At 45.5% G+C, this 13045-nt stretch overlaps 1 protein-coding gene across 13 annotated transcripts in view; it reads left to right on the forward strand.

The window, feature by feature from the left end:
• Gatad2a (GATA zinc finger domain containing 2A) overlaps window positions 1-13045 on the forward strand; it is a 106875-nt gene that overhangs the window by 80600 nt on the left and 13230 nt on the right. For 10 of the 13 annotated variants that reach the window (XM_047531226.1, XM_047531231.1, XM_047531234.1 and 7 more), the window contains one exon: window positions 6833-6871. The exons of 2 other annotated variants lie outside the window; for them this stretch is intronic. In XM_047531226.1, the coding sequence (XP_047387182.1) occupies window positions 6833-6871 (39 nt within the window). The remainder of the gene's footprint in view (window positions 1-6832; window positions 6872-13045) is intronic. One more of the 13 variants, XM_047531228.1, reaches the window with a different exon arrangement.

Here is a 13045-nt window from a genome sequence, read left to right on the forward strand (position 1 = left end):
GCCTTGGTTTCTGCCTTACCCCTTCCCTGTGGCCTCTGATCGCATTTCTGTCTTTCTATCCATTTCCCTTATTCCAGACCTTTGCTGGAGATTTGAAATCACTGAAATCTGAGATACACCTGTACTTCTAAAAATTATTAGATTATTTTGGGGTATGAGGATGACAGACTCTGGGTGCCCTATTTCTTAAGTCCCCAAAGTGATTCAGCTCACATGGTGGGGGTAGATAGTATATGCCTGGTGATGGGTCAAACTGTATGTTGTTACCAAACCTCTAGCTCCTCCTTAGCATTACTCTATCTTAAAATGACTGACTTCTATCTCTGCTGTTGTGCTGCTTAACATCTTCCTCCCAGCATGCATTCCTGCTGGTGCTTGGTTGCCTGTTGACAGGCTCCTCTTCTTATAACTAATGCCTTGGATATTATGGTAGGTAATTTAAATATAGTTTATGGGGACACAGGAGGGAGGACAGCCTCTACCATGCCAGCTAAAACTGGGTTCACATAGTTTGATTTTTTTAGTTTATAGCCAGTTTTTGTCCTGAGCACTCCCTAGGCCCATCTCCCTCATTGCCCCCTGATCTGATGAAGATGAAGAATGAATGGAGTGAGGTGCCAGGATGCAGGGGCCTATGTGTGTAGAACAAGTAGAAACAGGAGAGGATACTTGGAACCTTGCTAGGACATGTGTGACCCAGAGTGGGTGGCAAGCAGGAGTCATATCTGGAAGGCAATATTTTACCAATTTGCTAAAAGAGCTCTAGGAAGAAAAGAATAGCCTACTCATTTATTTTTCTTCTCAAGAAGGTAAGCACACAAATTATAATAAAGTTAGTCTGAGGGGACAGCTGCTGGTAGAAAAAAAGAACATGGGTGTCTGGCAACCCTTATATGATGTGTACTGATTCACTTTGTGACCTGAGCTGGTTCACCCCTCCCCTCTGAGCCCCTCTTGTCTCCACCTCATTGTAGAGTGAAATTTGTCATAGTGCTGATGAGAAGAACCCTTGGAAACTCAAGAGTGTCTGAAAATAAAAGACAAGACAGGGCACAGGCCACAGATCCCCAAGGGAGGAAGGCAGTGTGACACACAAAACCAGGACCAATCATCTACCTTTGGGCACACTGAGTTCCCTGTGGCCAAGGCTCTGCAGGTGCCATGGTGACATAGAAGGGCCGTGTCCTCCCTTGGGAGCAGGAGACAGGGAGCTTATGTCTGATGGGTGGAGAGATGGGAGATATACAACACATTGCACTGTGCCCCTTCCTCATGTTCCAAGCCATAGGGCTGCTTATTTTTATAACTTAAATCTTTAAAATAGTTGTGATATAATCAAATTGAAAAACTTCAGGTACTAGTGGAAATGAGACTTGTTTATGTACAGAATTTCTCAAGACAGGGGCTCTGATGACTTTCAGAAGCAACTTGAACACAAGGGAGCTTTCTAGAGAGAACTGTCAACTCAGGTACTTAGCAGCTTTACCTCCCTTCAGGAGGACTTAGATTGTCTGTGGACATTGTGAAAAAGAATAGTCCAAGTACTATACTCAAGGGAGTACATAGCTTAGAAATCGGGATGCAATAGGGGTCAGGGTCAAAAGGCACACAGTGCTAAAAGCAGAGACCTGAAAGATAAACTGGGTTGGATTGTTGGGAACTGAGAAGGGCTGGCCACGCAGCTGTGACTGGGTGTTGGGTTTGAGAATCCCCTCTGAAGACAGGAGAGATGATGCTCTGGGTCTATATAGAGCCCAGAAGCTTAGGGCACTTTAATGAGAGAGTAGAGACAGACATGCTGGACAGTGTAGGACTTTCCAAGGCCAGGGTAGTGGCAATCTGGGAGCAGTGGGACATGAGATGCAGGGTAGTAGCCCAGCATTAGAAGCCCAGGGAAACCTGATGAGCCACTTTCCTATGCCTGACCTCCCAGTCTGCAGTCACACAGTGTCCAGGTCACCCTGGGCCATGCCATGTTTTTTCTGAAAGGTAGCTATAGGGACTGTAGAAGTAGGTATTTTAAGAGCCAAGCAAGATTATGGTTACTGATCTTTTTTTTTTTTTTGGGTGGGGGTCGGGGGTGGTGCCAGGAATTGAACCCAGGGGCGCTACCACTGAACCACATCCCCAGCCCTCTTTATATTTCATTTAGTCAGGGCCTCGCTGAGTTGCTTAGAGCCTCGCTAAGTAGTCAAAGCTGGCTTTAACTCACGATCCTCCTGCCTCAGCCTCCCAAGCCACTGGGATTATAGGTGTGTACCACCATGCCTGGCAGGGTTACCAGTTTTGGTGGCTTATGATTGAATAGATTTTGCAAGCAAACTGGCGTGTATGTAGGGTGAGCCCTGTTGAACTTCCAGTATGTCTTGTTTTTCAAAGCACAACTTTGGCAGCAAGAAAAAAATCACATAGGCCATGATGTATCAGGAGAACTAGTCCATGGAGCTAGCATTTGTCTTAGTGATGGGACTGCAAGGGTTGCCCAAGACAGGAAACTCTGCCTGAAGCACGGTGGCCCCTTTTCCATCTCTGGGCCCCAAACAGCATTTGGATTTGCAGAACGTATCTACGTTAGAAAATTTGAAGATTCTTGTTCAATTAAAGATGACAGTAGTAAGCCTGTGAAGTACTAGCATAAATAACATTTTTTGATGCTCCTCTACTTATGAGGGGCTACATACCAGTAAACCCATCATAAATAGAAAATACCGCAAATTGAAAATGCACAAAATTTGCCTGACCTCCTGAGCATCTTAGTTTAGCAACACACTATAGTGTTGTCTCTTGCCTCTCATAATTACCAGGCTTGGAGCTGTGATCACTGCCTCTGCCCAGCATCGGAAGAGAGGATCATATTATATATTGTTAGCCCAGGAAAAGATTCAAATTCAATATTCCAAGTACAGTTTCTACTGAATGCATATTGATTTCTCACTATCATAAATTTGAAAAATCATCAGTGAAACCATCATAAATTGGTGACTGTCTACATTTTGCAAATCTCTTGAATACTTGGCTTAATAAGAAGACAGCTGCTAGATCCTCCTCTGCTTTTGCATTTAGTGATATGCTCTTAGAGTTGAAGCATGTGAAGGAAAAAAAAAAAAAACAGCTCATAGAGAAGCAGTCAGAATAGAGGAACTTTTCAGTTGTCCTTTTGGATAATTGTACGTTTCTCCTCCTTTGTGAAACCAAAACACAAAGTGGCCATTCTCCACCAGTTAGTTCCACCTTAGACTCTGAGACCTCATTAGTGAACTTTTTGTATTTGATTATATTAAAATTCATTGGACTCTTTTGTACTTTGAACAAAATAATCTTTTTTTTAAAAAAAAAAAAAAACAATTTTAGAATAGTTTGATTCATTCTTGTTCACCTCACCCAGTTTCCCCACTTTTAGCAGATTTCTGTGGAACATTTGTCAGAAGTAGTGAATCAAGATCCTTAGGCTGTTCATAAAATAGGTTCGTATTTTATACTGATTTCCTTAGTTTTTCCCTAATATTCCTTTTTTTTTTGTCTCAGGCTCCCATGACATTTAGTACTCACATCTCCTTAGGTTCCTCTGCCCTGAGATAGCTTGTCAGATTTTTCTTTACTTTTGATGATCTTGACAGTGTTGAGGAGTGATGGTCAGGTGTTCTGTGTCCCTCCATTAGGACTCTTCTGATGTTTTTCTCACAGTTAGACTGAGATAGGGAGAAAGACCACAGGGGTGAAGTGCCCTTCTTGTCACATCATAGCTGAGGTGCACCCTGTCAACATGACTTAGTTTATGGAGTTACAGAAATGATTCAGAGACACATTTCACCATGGATATCACAGTCAGGTCTCTACACACCACCTCTGATGTGTTGGGAAGGTGTTGGGCTCACAGTGAGTAGCAAATACCAGTTTTCCAAAATTTAAAATTTTGCCTATTAGAAGAAAAATAAATATCTTAAATATCACTGACCAATAAATATCTCCGTGAGTTTTCTGTGAACTGACAGGCTTTGTCTTGAACATTTTGGGAGAAACAGTTGCCTGACACCCAAATCTAATTTCCCTGGTCTGTCTGTCAGCCCTTTCATCAAGTAGCACAAATGTTGACACATGGTTTTTTTCATGGTGCCATCCTGATTCAACATGCAAAAGGAGTGCTTCATCTTGTTACCCTTTGTAACACGACATTGAGAAAAGATGTATCCTCAGAGTTTGAAATTTAATCACATTTCATGATAACCTGTTCATGGCATCCTATTTGTAAATGAAGAAACAAAGCCCTTTTTTGTGGTTTGATGACTGGGCTACATAGCCCTTCACAACTGCAGAGGCACCCTTAGCTTTTCAGTGGTCCTCATGGGCATCTGGTCAGGGATGGGGCACAACTGACCTAGAGCCAGGAGGACACACTGGAATTTGCCAGATGCTAGTGAGTAAGGATCCAGCAACTTGAAACACTGAAGTCTAAAAAGGGTTATGTGAGTACTTTCCATGTACTGCTAACATTTGTGGTTTTTGCAAACTGGAAAGCAGAGCTTGTTTCTTGTTTGTGGTTTTCATTTGTATACAGGTAACTTCTTTCTTGCTTTGTGTTGATGAGCTAACTGGTCTTTCTCCCAAGAGATGTTCATTTGCTATAGGGAGTCTGTCCTCTGCTCTACTTGGGAAGTTCTGACCATGTTCCTCCTTAGAAGAATTCTGTGACCTGGCACATGTGTAAGCACCAGAGGCAGAAGGGATGCTGGTGTTGGTACTGCAGTTACTGCCTCATCCTCCTGTTTATCCTTCACTATTCTTCACTCTCCTTGAGCTCAGGCCCTCTGAGAACCTAGATTGCTGAGTGCCATGAACCTATACTTTTGCCAGCCACAGATTCTGTTTCTGACAGTCTCCTGATCCTTTCTGGGGACAAGTTTCTATTTCCTGGTCATGCCGGAGGCCCACATCCTTGTCCATATCACTTCTCCAGGACAGCATGCAAATGTTGCCAGCTATCTAGGATTCTTAAAATATAAATAAAGATGAACTTGTTCCAAAATGGTAACTTTGTGTGTGTGTGTGTGTGTGTGTGTCAGGGATTGAACTCAGGAGCATTTGACCACTGAGCCACATCCCCAACCCTATTTTGTATTTTATTTAGAGAGAGGGTCTCACTGAGTTGCTTAGCATCTTGCTTTTGCTGAGGCTGGCTTTGAACTCGAAATCCTCCTGCCTCAGCCTCCAAGCTGCTGGGATTACAGGCGTGCACCACTGTGCCTGGCTCCAAAAATGGTAACTTGGTATTCCAAAAAATGGCTGTCAGAACCAGCATTCACATGGGCTCCCTCCTCTCCAACCCTGCATCTCCATTTTTAAGGGCCCACCACAGTGAAGGGTGTATATGGCAACCCAGTCCCTGGTATGGGCCCAGGTTATCTTCAAGTCACAACTGTGTGACCTTGGATAGTCCCTCAGCCTTCAAGGCTGCTTCCTCGCTATACACTGGGGGTGATGTAGAACTGTTGAAGATTACATAAAAGGGTACATTTTGATGGTGGGTCATTGCAAAGGGTTAGCAAATGTTGTGGATGATTTTACCAAACGTGACAGGATCAGTGAACCACAGTAGCACATGCCTGTAATCCTAGCAGCTCAGGTAACTGAGGCAGGAGGATCACGAGTTCAAAACCAGCCTTAGCAATTTAGTGAGGCTCTAAGCAACTTAGGAAGACCCTGTCTCAAAAATAAAAAGGGCTGGGAATGAGGCTTAGTGATTATGATTATGATCTTTTCTACCAAATGATTCTTCCTGAATTTCTAAGCAGAACATGCTGGATTTGGTTTAGCCTTCCCTGTGACATCAGTTGCTGACAGGGTTATGCTACAGTGACCTCCTTGGGCAGAAGATGGTGGGCCATTGGCTCAGTGAGCATGCCATCATGGAGCCTTCCTCTTATCTGTATAGTCTTTAGCCACTTTGTGTCCCTAAAGCTAGCTCCTGTTACAGTGAGGTTTTCTGGGCCTCCCTCTTGGTGGCCATTTGATTCCTGGGGGCCTGCTGCATTCCTGGATACCTCCTGCCCTTGCTGATACTGAGAGCAGGTGCTTCATGGAACTCCTTAGGGCCTAGCTGGGGGGGCCGGGACCACTTGCTGCTGCGTGGCAGCGGTTGGGGGTGGGGAGGTACAGCACTCACTCCCTCTCTCCTGAAATGCTCAGCCATAGCTGTAGCAGGGCTTAGCATAACAGAATCCCAGAGTGGTAGTTGGACCTGAAGTCTCTAGGAAAAATGATGGCTGGGTTTCAAAAATCCCATCCCAGCTGTTCACCTCCACGACCTCTGTGGCAGAGAAGCAAAATGTGTTCTGACTCCCAGGCCCCTACAGAGCAGGCACTGGGCTTTTCTCTTGACAGCTCAGCCAAGAGGATCTCAGGTTACGGGCTGGAGAAAATTGTAATGGATGCTAAGATGGAAGGCAGAGGAGTTGTAGAGGGTCTGGGACTGGTGAGGAGTAGGTGGACTCTGGGGCCCTGAGGAAGGAAGCAGGCACCATGTCCACTGCCTGTGTCCTCTTCCAGTCAAGATATTCTTTGGCTTTGGAGTGTAGCTTGGGTATGTAGATAGCAGAACTCCCCTTTTAATCACACTGAGTGACTCAGAAAGAAGGCCACACCTTAGGAAAGGAGGATGGGCTGTGGGGGATCCCGGTGAGCTGCCCCAAGCCCAAGTGACTGAAATAATTTACAATCCATGTGTTGACACACCCAGTACACAGGGTCCTATCAAACGAGATGCTGCCCAGTGGTAGGACTGACCTGGAGAACCAATGGTAACTATTCCTTTTTTTTTTTTTCCTCTCTCTCATAGGACTTCTCTGGAAGTGCTTCTTGAATGGTGGTGGGTACAGTGAGTGCAGCATGTGAAATTTGCTTTTTGGTTTTGACTCGTATGTTGCTTTAGGCAGTGCCTGACACCAAGGTGCCTTCAGTCTTCCCCTTCTCTTCCATGGGACCCTCTCCTCATCCCATTTTTTTTTTTTTTTTTTTTTTTTCATTGCATAACTCTGACCTCCTGCTCACCCTTCGCAGAGTTGTTCTGCGTCACCCGAGGTGTTGTATCTGCTGGTCCCTTTGTGGCGACAACTTTAAGGTTCAGTGGGGTGGTGACTTGCTCAAACCTCTTTCCTTCCTTCTCCCTCCCTATTTTGTTTTAGGGTAGTGTCTAGAATGGGCAATCTCTGTTGAGACAGTCTGAAGGAGGAAGCAGAGTTAAGGGAATGTGGATTGGCTCCCTAGGCTGGGCTGGCAGCCCTATTAGCTTAGTGGTTTAAAAGAACAATGTACTGATCTATTAATGTCTCTTCTGCTGGTTGTCTAATTTCACCTAGCTGGGCACTGCTTCTTGGGCTCTTTGGTACTTGCAGTCCCATGTAGGCTGCACTGGGGGTTCCAGTAGCTTCATCACTCATGCTGGAGTTGGCCTGGTCCTCTTTGTGCCTGATTCCATCTCTTTCCCTTTGCTGACTTTGGGTGTTACACCATGTTGGTCTGGGGCAGTCAGACTTCCCCCAGAGCAGGTGTGATGAAGGCCTAGGCAGAAGCTACAAGGCTTCTGGGACCTTACCTTGAAAATTGACAGTGTAGCAGCTTCTGTATTCTGTAGTTCAGAGATCAAGCCACAGACCTGCCTACGTCAGTGAGAGGGGCAGAAGAGGAATTTAGGGGGCTTGTGACTAAGCCGCCATGCTGCCTTCAGCCAGCACCTCCTGGTCTCCTCTGTGGATCTATGTGGAAATGGGCAGGTAGGCTTTGTCAAGGTGGTTCCTGAATATTAGGGCTCTTTATTAATAGCCTTCTAAGTGCCTAGATTCACAGAATAGGGCCTGGTCTTCAGAATCTGTTACTTTAAAAGACATAATGACACAAAATTCAGAAATCCTATAAAGTGGATTTGCACTTCCTTTAGCAACTCAGCAGCTGTGTGCACATGGCTAGTAGCCACCCACAGGTGTGAGATTATCAGTCAGTCTACATGGGTTGCTGTATATTCCTCCTGAATTCATAGGCCTTATCCTGGAACTGTTTTCCAAGGAAGGAGGAGAAGGAGAAGAAGAACCCTTGCTTGCCAGCCCTGCTAGTCCTGGCTACTCCAGCACACATAGCAGGCCCAATCCCTACCCTCAAGTCTGTCTGCTCTGTGCCAGGCTCACATATTCTCCTTGAAAAACTCTGGGCACCCACTCGTAGAGATTTAGTAGGTGTTATAGCCCCTGCTCAGAAACAGCAAGGAGGTCTGTCTGCTACTCTTGTCTCCCCAGCCTTGGCAGTTGGGGACCCCAGGAAACTCAGTTCTGATCCTCTTTGAGGAGCACCGTGGTTGGACTTGACTCCTGTTGAGTTCTCTCAGGAGTCTGGTGTTGCCACCGAGTTTTCAGGGCTGCCTACAGGCCTGGCTGGCACCTCTGGAGAGGCTCTAGAGAGGCTCTACATGACCTGATGTTAGGGTGCTCCAGTCCTGCCTCATGAAAGCCCTGGAATGACTACAAGCAAATAACTTCTCCTAGGTGGAAATGGGCATGGCCACAGGAGATTCTCCATCCTCTGCATGGGTAAAAGGGCTCCTGGGTAAGTGTTTGCCCTCAGAGTGAGCAGCCCCATTATTATTACCTCTTTTTTGGAGCTACCGGTGATTTAATCCAGGGGAGCTATATCACTGAGCTATGTTCCCAGCCCTTATTTTTTTATTTTGAGAAGGTGCTCACTAAGTTGGAACAGTGTGGGACATAGGCCCTGGGCTTGGTGGTCAAGAGTTTGGGGTTTAGGGGTGCTAGGGTGAATCAGGTTGGTCTTGGGAGATGGGTGTGAGCAACTCTGCTTTTTGGGGGGAACAACTGGAGGAATCCAAGGTGAGCATTTACAGAAGTATACAAGCAGAGCCAGCGGTGGTGGTGTGTGACTAGTTCTAACTACCCAGGAGACAGGAGGATCACTTGAGGTTAGCTTGGCAACATAGTGAGATCCTGTCACCAAAATAAAAAAAGGTAGCAGACTTTGATCAGCCAGCACCCAGATCACAAGATGCTTTGTTTCCTTAAGCCCCAGGTAAGGCACGCTTGCCTGCTCCATGAGCCAACCCTATTTGTAGTTCCAAAGTTTTCGTCTTTGACTTTCTGTAGTTGGAATGAGATGTGTCTAGGTGTAGATCTTTTTGTGCTTGTGCTACTTACACTGAGTAAGTAGATGAGTTTTTTAGATGAGTTTCCTCTTAAATGTGTTTTTGACAATTATGTCTTAGTTTTTATTTCTTACCCAAACCATGATCACTACCTTGGCCTGACAGTCCCACACCTGCCTGTGAACTTGTCCTCTGGGTCTTACCTCTACCTGCCTACCCTTCTGTTGTTTTTATGTCTATGAATCTCATTGAACCATGAACCCGAAGAACAGATCTGTTCCCTTTTATTCAGGGTTTTCTTTCCACTACCACCTAGGGCAGCTCCTGAATCGTAGGCAGACTTTCAAGAGCAAATCCAAGCGAGTGAATGTGAATGAATGGTAAGGGAATGAATGAGTGATGAATGAAAGAATAAATGAATATGTGAGGAATGAAGTATGCTTTCCCTGGACATCATGTAGTTCTGTTCAGAGACCCATGAAGATCCAAGCTCCCTGTGACGACGCTCTGTATTCCCTAGATGAGACTCCTTCCCTGGCATGAATCAAGGAGATTTTAAATATTAACCACATCATGGATTTTGGTTGGTGATCAGACAAGAGCGATAGCCTTGTGTAGGTGGGCTAGGGTTGTGATTGGAATGTGAAGTTTATAATCCCAGCCTCCCCTCCAGGATACTCTGGAAGTTCCTGGCAGGTAACAGAATTTCTGGCTTGTGGTAAGACCATTTATGCCTATAACAGCCTGGCCTTCTTCCAGAGATTTTTGTAGGTCACATAAAATATCTTTTGATCACTATACTTTACATAAAGGTTCTCAAGATGGGCAGGCAGAATGGGCTTATTGGATTTGCCCTGAAATATCACATAGTTTCCAAATAAAGTTGGTGTCTGAGAGAACTGCCATGGGTAAAGAAGACAGTGTAGTGGACCAAGTGGGCTCCAGTCCTCTCAGCACATTGGGCTAGATTTCCTCAACTTTTATTCTCCTGACCTAAAGTAGTTTTTATAGTTTAAAAAAAAAAAAAAAAAAAAATCACCTAAAATAATGCTTGCAAGTATTTTGAACCACATTTTTTTTTTTTTTTTTTTTAATTAAGAACTCTCCAAAAAAGTACCCAGCATCTTGAAACCTCCTCTTTAAAAATATGAGCTTAGTAAAGTTTTTCATTTTGGAAAGTAGAGGGACAAGTGGCCCACTCTGCTTGCAGGAGATAACCTGGTGCTCAGGACACATGCAGAGTTCCCTGGGGGCTGGTGTGACACAGGAAATGTCTGCGGCCCAGGGGTGAGCCTGGCGCTTCCATTTTCTGACAGCACCTGAACCCTTACCTCCCTTCTCAAAATGAAGGCTGTGTGTCACAAACCGGTTGGAACCGCCCGTTGCCATGGTTTTCACGTTGGAAGGCACTGTTAAAGGGTCATGTGACCAAGGAGGGAAATGCCTTTGTCACATGACTTTTTGGTGGCCTGATTAGCATACAGGAAGTTCACTCCCTACTGGCTGCTGGGATGCAGAGTGATCATTGATGGGTGGTGACATCATCTCTTGGATGAGTTATTGATTAGTCTCAGGCCAAGATGGGGCCAGGGAGCACTGAGGTCAGAGTGACCCTCTCAGGAAGAAGCTTCAACTGCTTAGTGGCCTCTGTCCTTAGCCCTGCCCTCTTTCCTCAGGCAAATTCAAGTTTTAGTAGTTATCTCACCTTTGAAAGAAGTGCATAACCCTCAATAAGATAATGAAAAAATCTGTAAGTCAGCTTTTTTCAGCCTGTATGCTTCTAGGAAGTGTGTCTGTCTTCTGTAACTCTATATGAGGTGCTACCTGGATTGCTCCTCAGTTCACCTGGGAGCCCATCTGAGCAGAGACCGGAAGTTGTAGCTCTGTGCTGGGACCACAAGTCCATCCACCTTGGACACATTTATCTGTGTGTACATCCAGAGAGCATGGGATTAGAGCCACCAGGTTACCTTGAAAGTTGATCATGGGTGGTGTCAGCGAGGAGAGATACACAGACCTGGAGGTGGTTTGGGTGAGACTTGAGTTAAATACCCTGGATCATTTTATAAATTACCCATTTCTGGATATCTGAATGCAAGCTGAGAACCCTGTGCCCAGAGACCGTAGACTGAATCGGCCAACTTGCAGTCCACTCCTCCTGTTTCTGTGGCAGTCCAGTCAGCAACCATGCAAGTTGTCAGATCAGGGCCAAGAGTGGTGTTCTGGTGCAGCTGCCACGTAGCTCTGACTTGTAGGGCAAGGAATGCCAGAAAAGAGCAGTGACAGCAGCTCCAAGTAGGCATTTGGTGAGTCTAGAGTAGAGCAGGTGAAGCCTGAGCCTCTGGTACTCTGCCTGCCCTTCCTGAAGACACAGCTTCCTCAGGAATGGTGGGGAGTGCTCCATGTGCTGTTAAAGTAGAGTCAAGCTCTGCATCCTAGTGACTGTCTCCTTACTCTGCTGAGGTCTAGTGGAAAAAGCTGGGAGAACTTTGAGCTGTGACTTCAGTTAACTTCATCCAAGTTTATCCCCTGGGTTATAGTGCCACCTAGCGTGCATGTTGTTTTTTTTAGCTGTTTTTTTCTAACCACAAAACGAAGGATTTGATTCCTCCAACATGAATATTAAGCACAGATCTTCAGGGAAGATTTGCAGTGTGCCATCAGCAAATGGAGCTGCTTGATTTGGGAGCAAGGTGTTGTTTCTGAGACTGACTCCCCTCTCCCCCATGTGTTACATCAGTGACACCAAAGCACATGTTCAGCCCTTTGGCTTCAGTAGCATCAAATGTAAATGAACATCCTACATAAGAAAGGGAGAATCTCAGACACTGGTGTGTTAAATGGCATAGTGGGCAATGGGGCTTTTAGCTCAGAGCCTGGCTTGTAGTTTACCACAGACTGGATACTCACTGTTGTTGGATTCTGATGTGTGACATAGCATCATCTCACGGCCACATACTTGTATATTTGTGTGTTTTGACAAAATAACAAAATCACAGGGGCTTCCCTGTCAGCCCCTAACACTGCCCAGATTGTAGGGAGATGCCATGGGTCGTCAGTGAGAAGAGAGCAGAACAGAACAAGTTCACTGGGAAAAGTGAGCTTCCAAAACACACCATTGCACAGAGGAAAGCACATTCATTAGAAAGCAAAGAGGTTGTGGGCAAAAGTAATCAGAGCATTTTATAATGCAGTTTGAACTGGGGCTTCTGGGATGGTCAAAGTTGAGTTCAAAAGGTGGCAGGATTGGGGCTGGGGATATAGCTCAGTCAGTAGAGTGCTTGCCTTGCAAGCACAAGGCCCTGGGTTCAATCCCCAGCACTGCATGCAAAAAAAAAAAAAAAGGTGGCAGGATAACACAGGCAGGGTGGTGGCCCTGTCATTTGCAGGGCAGAACAGTCTATACAGTGTTAGAGCATATAGGAGGTCATAAATGAACCAGTTTGTGAGTAGATCAGGTGAGTAGAGAGTGCCTGGGTCTTTGGGAGAGGTTCTTGTTGATTTTATAACTTGTGACTATTGCTGCCACTTGCCATATATGCCATATATTGCCTGTAGCAGGCAGCTTCAGGCTGCCTTGTGAATTGGAAAGAGGCCCTGTCTTCTAGAGGCAGGTGTGAGGTCATCAGTATGCCTGACAAAGAAGTTGAGCAGAGAAGAAAGAATGATTCATGGAGGGTTGAGCTCCCCATCAGGTAGTTTTCAGCTAGATAGGTTTTTGAGGCATGGGCATCCCATCATGCCTAGCACATAGGAGCCTAACAATCAACTGAGACTGAGCCAAGACCCTGGGGTCTGAAACCAAGTGTTTTATCCAAAACTAGGCCACATAGTAAAGGAGGGAGCTGCAGCATTTTCCAAAATACCCATATTGCACTTGGGAACACATAGGCCCTCACCCCAGGG

Source organism: Sciurus carolinensis, chromosome 17, assembly GCF_902686445.1.
Source record: "Sciurus carolinensis chromosome 17, mSciCar1.2, whole genome shotgun sequence".
NCBI lineage: Eukaryota > Metazoa > Chordata > Mammalia > Rodentia > Sciuridae > Sciurus > Sciurus carolinensis.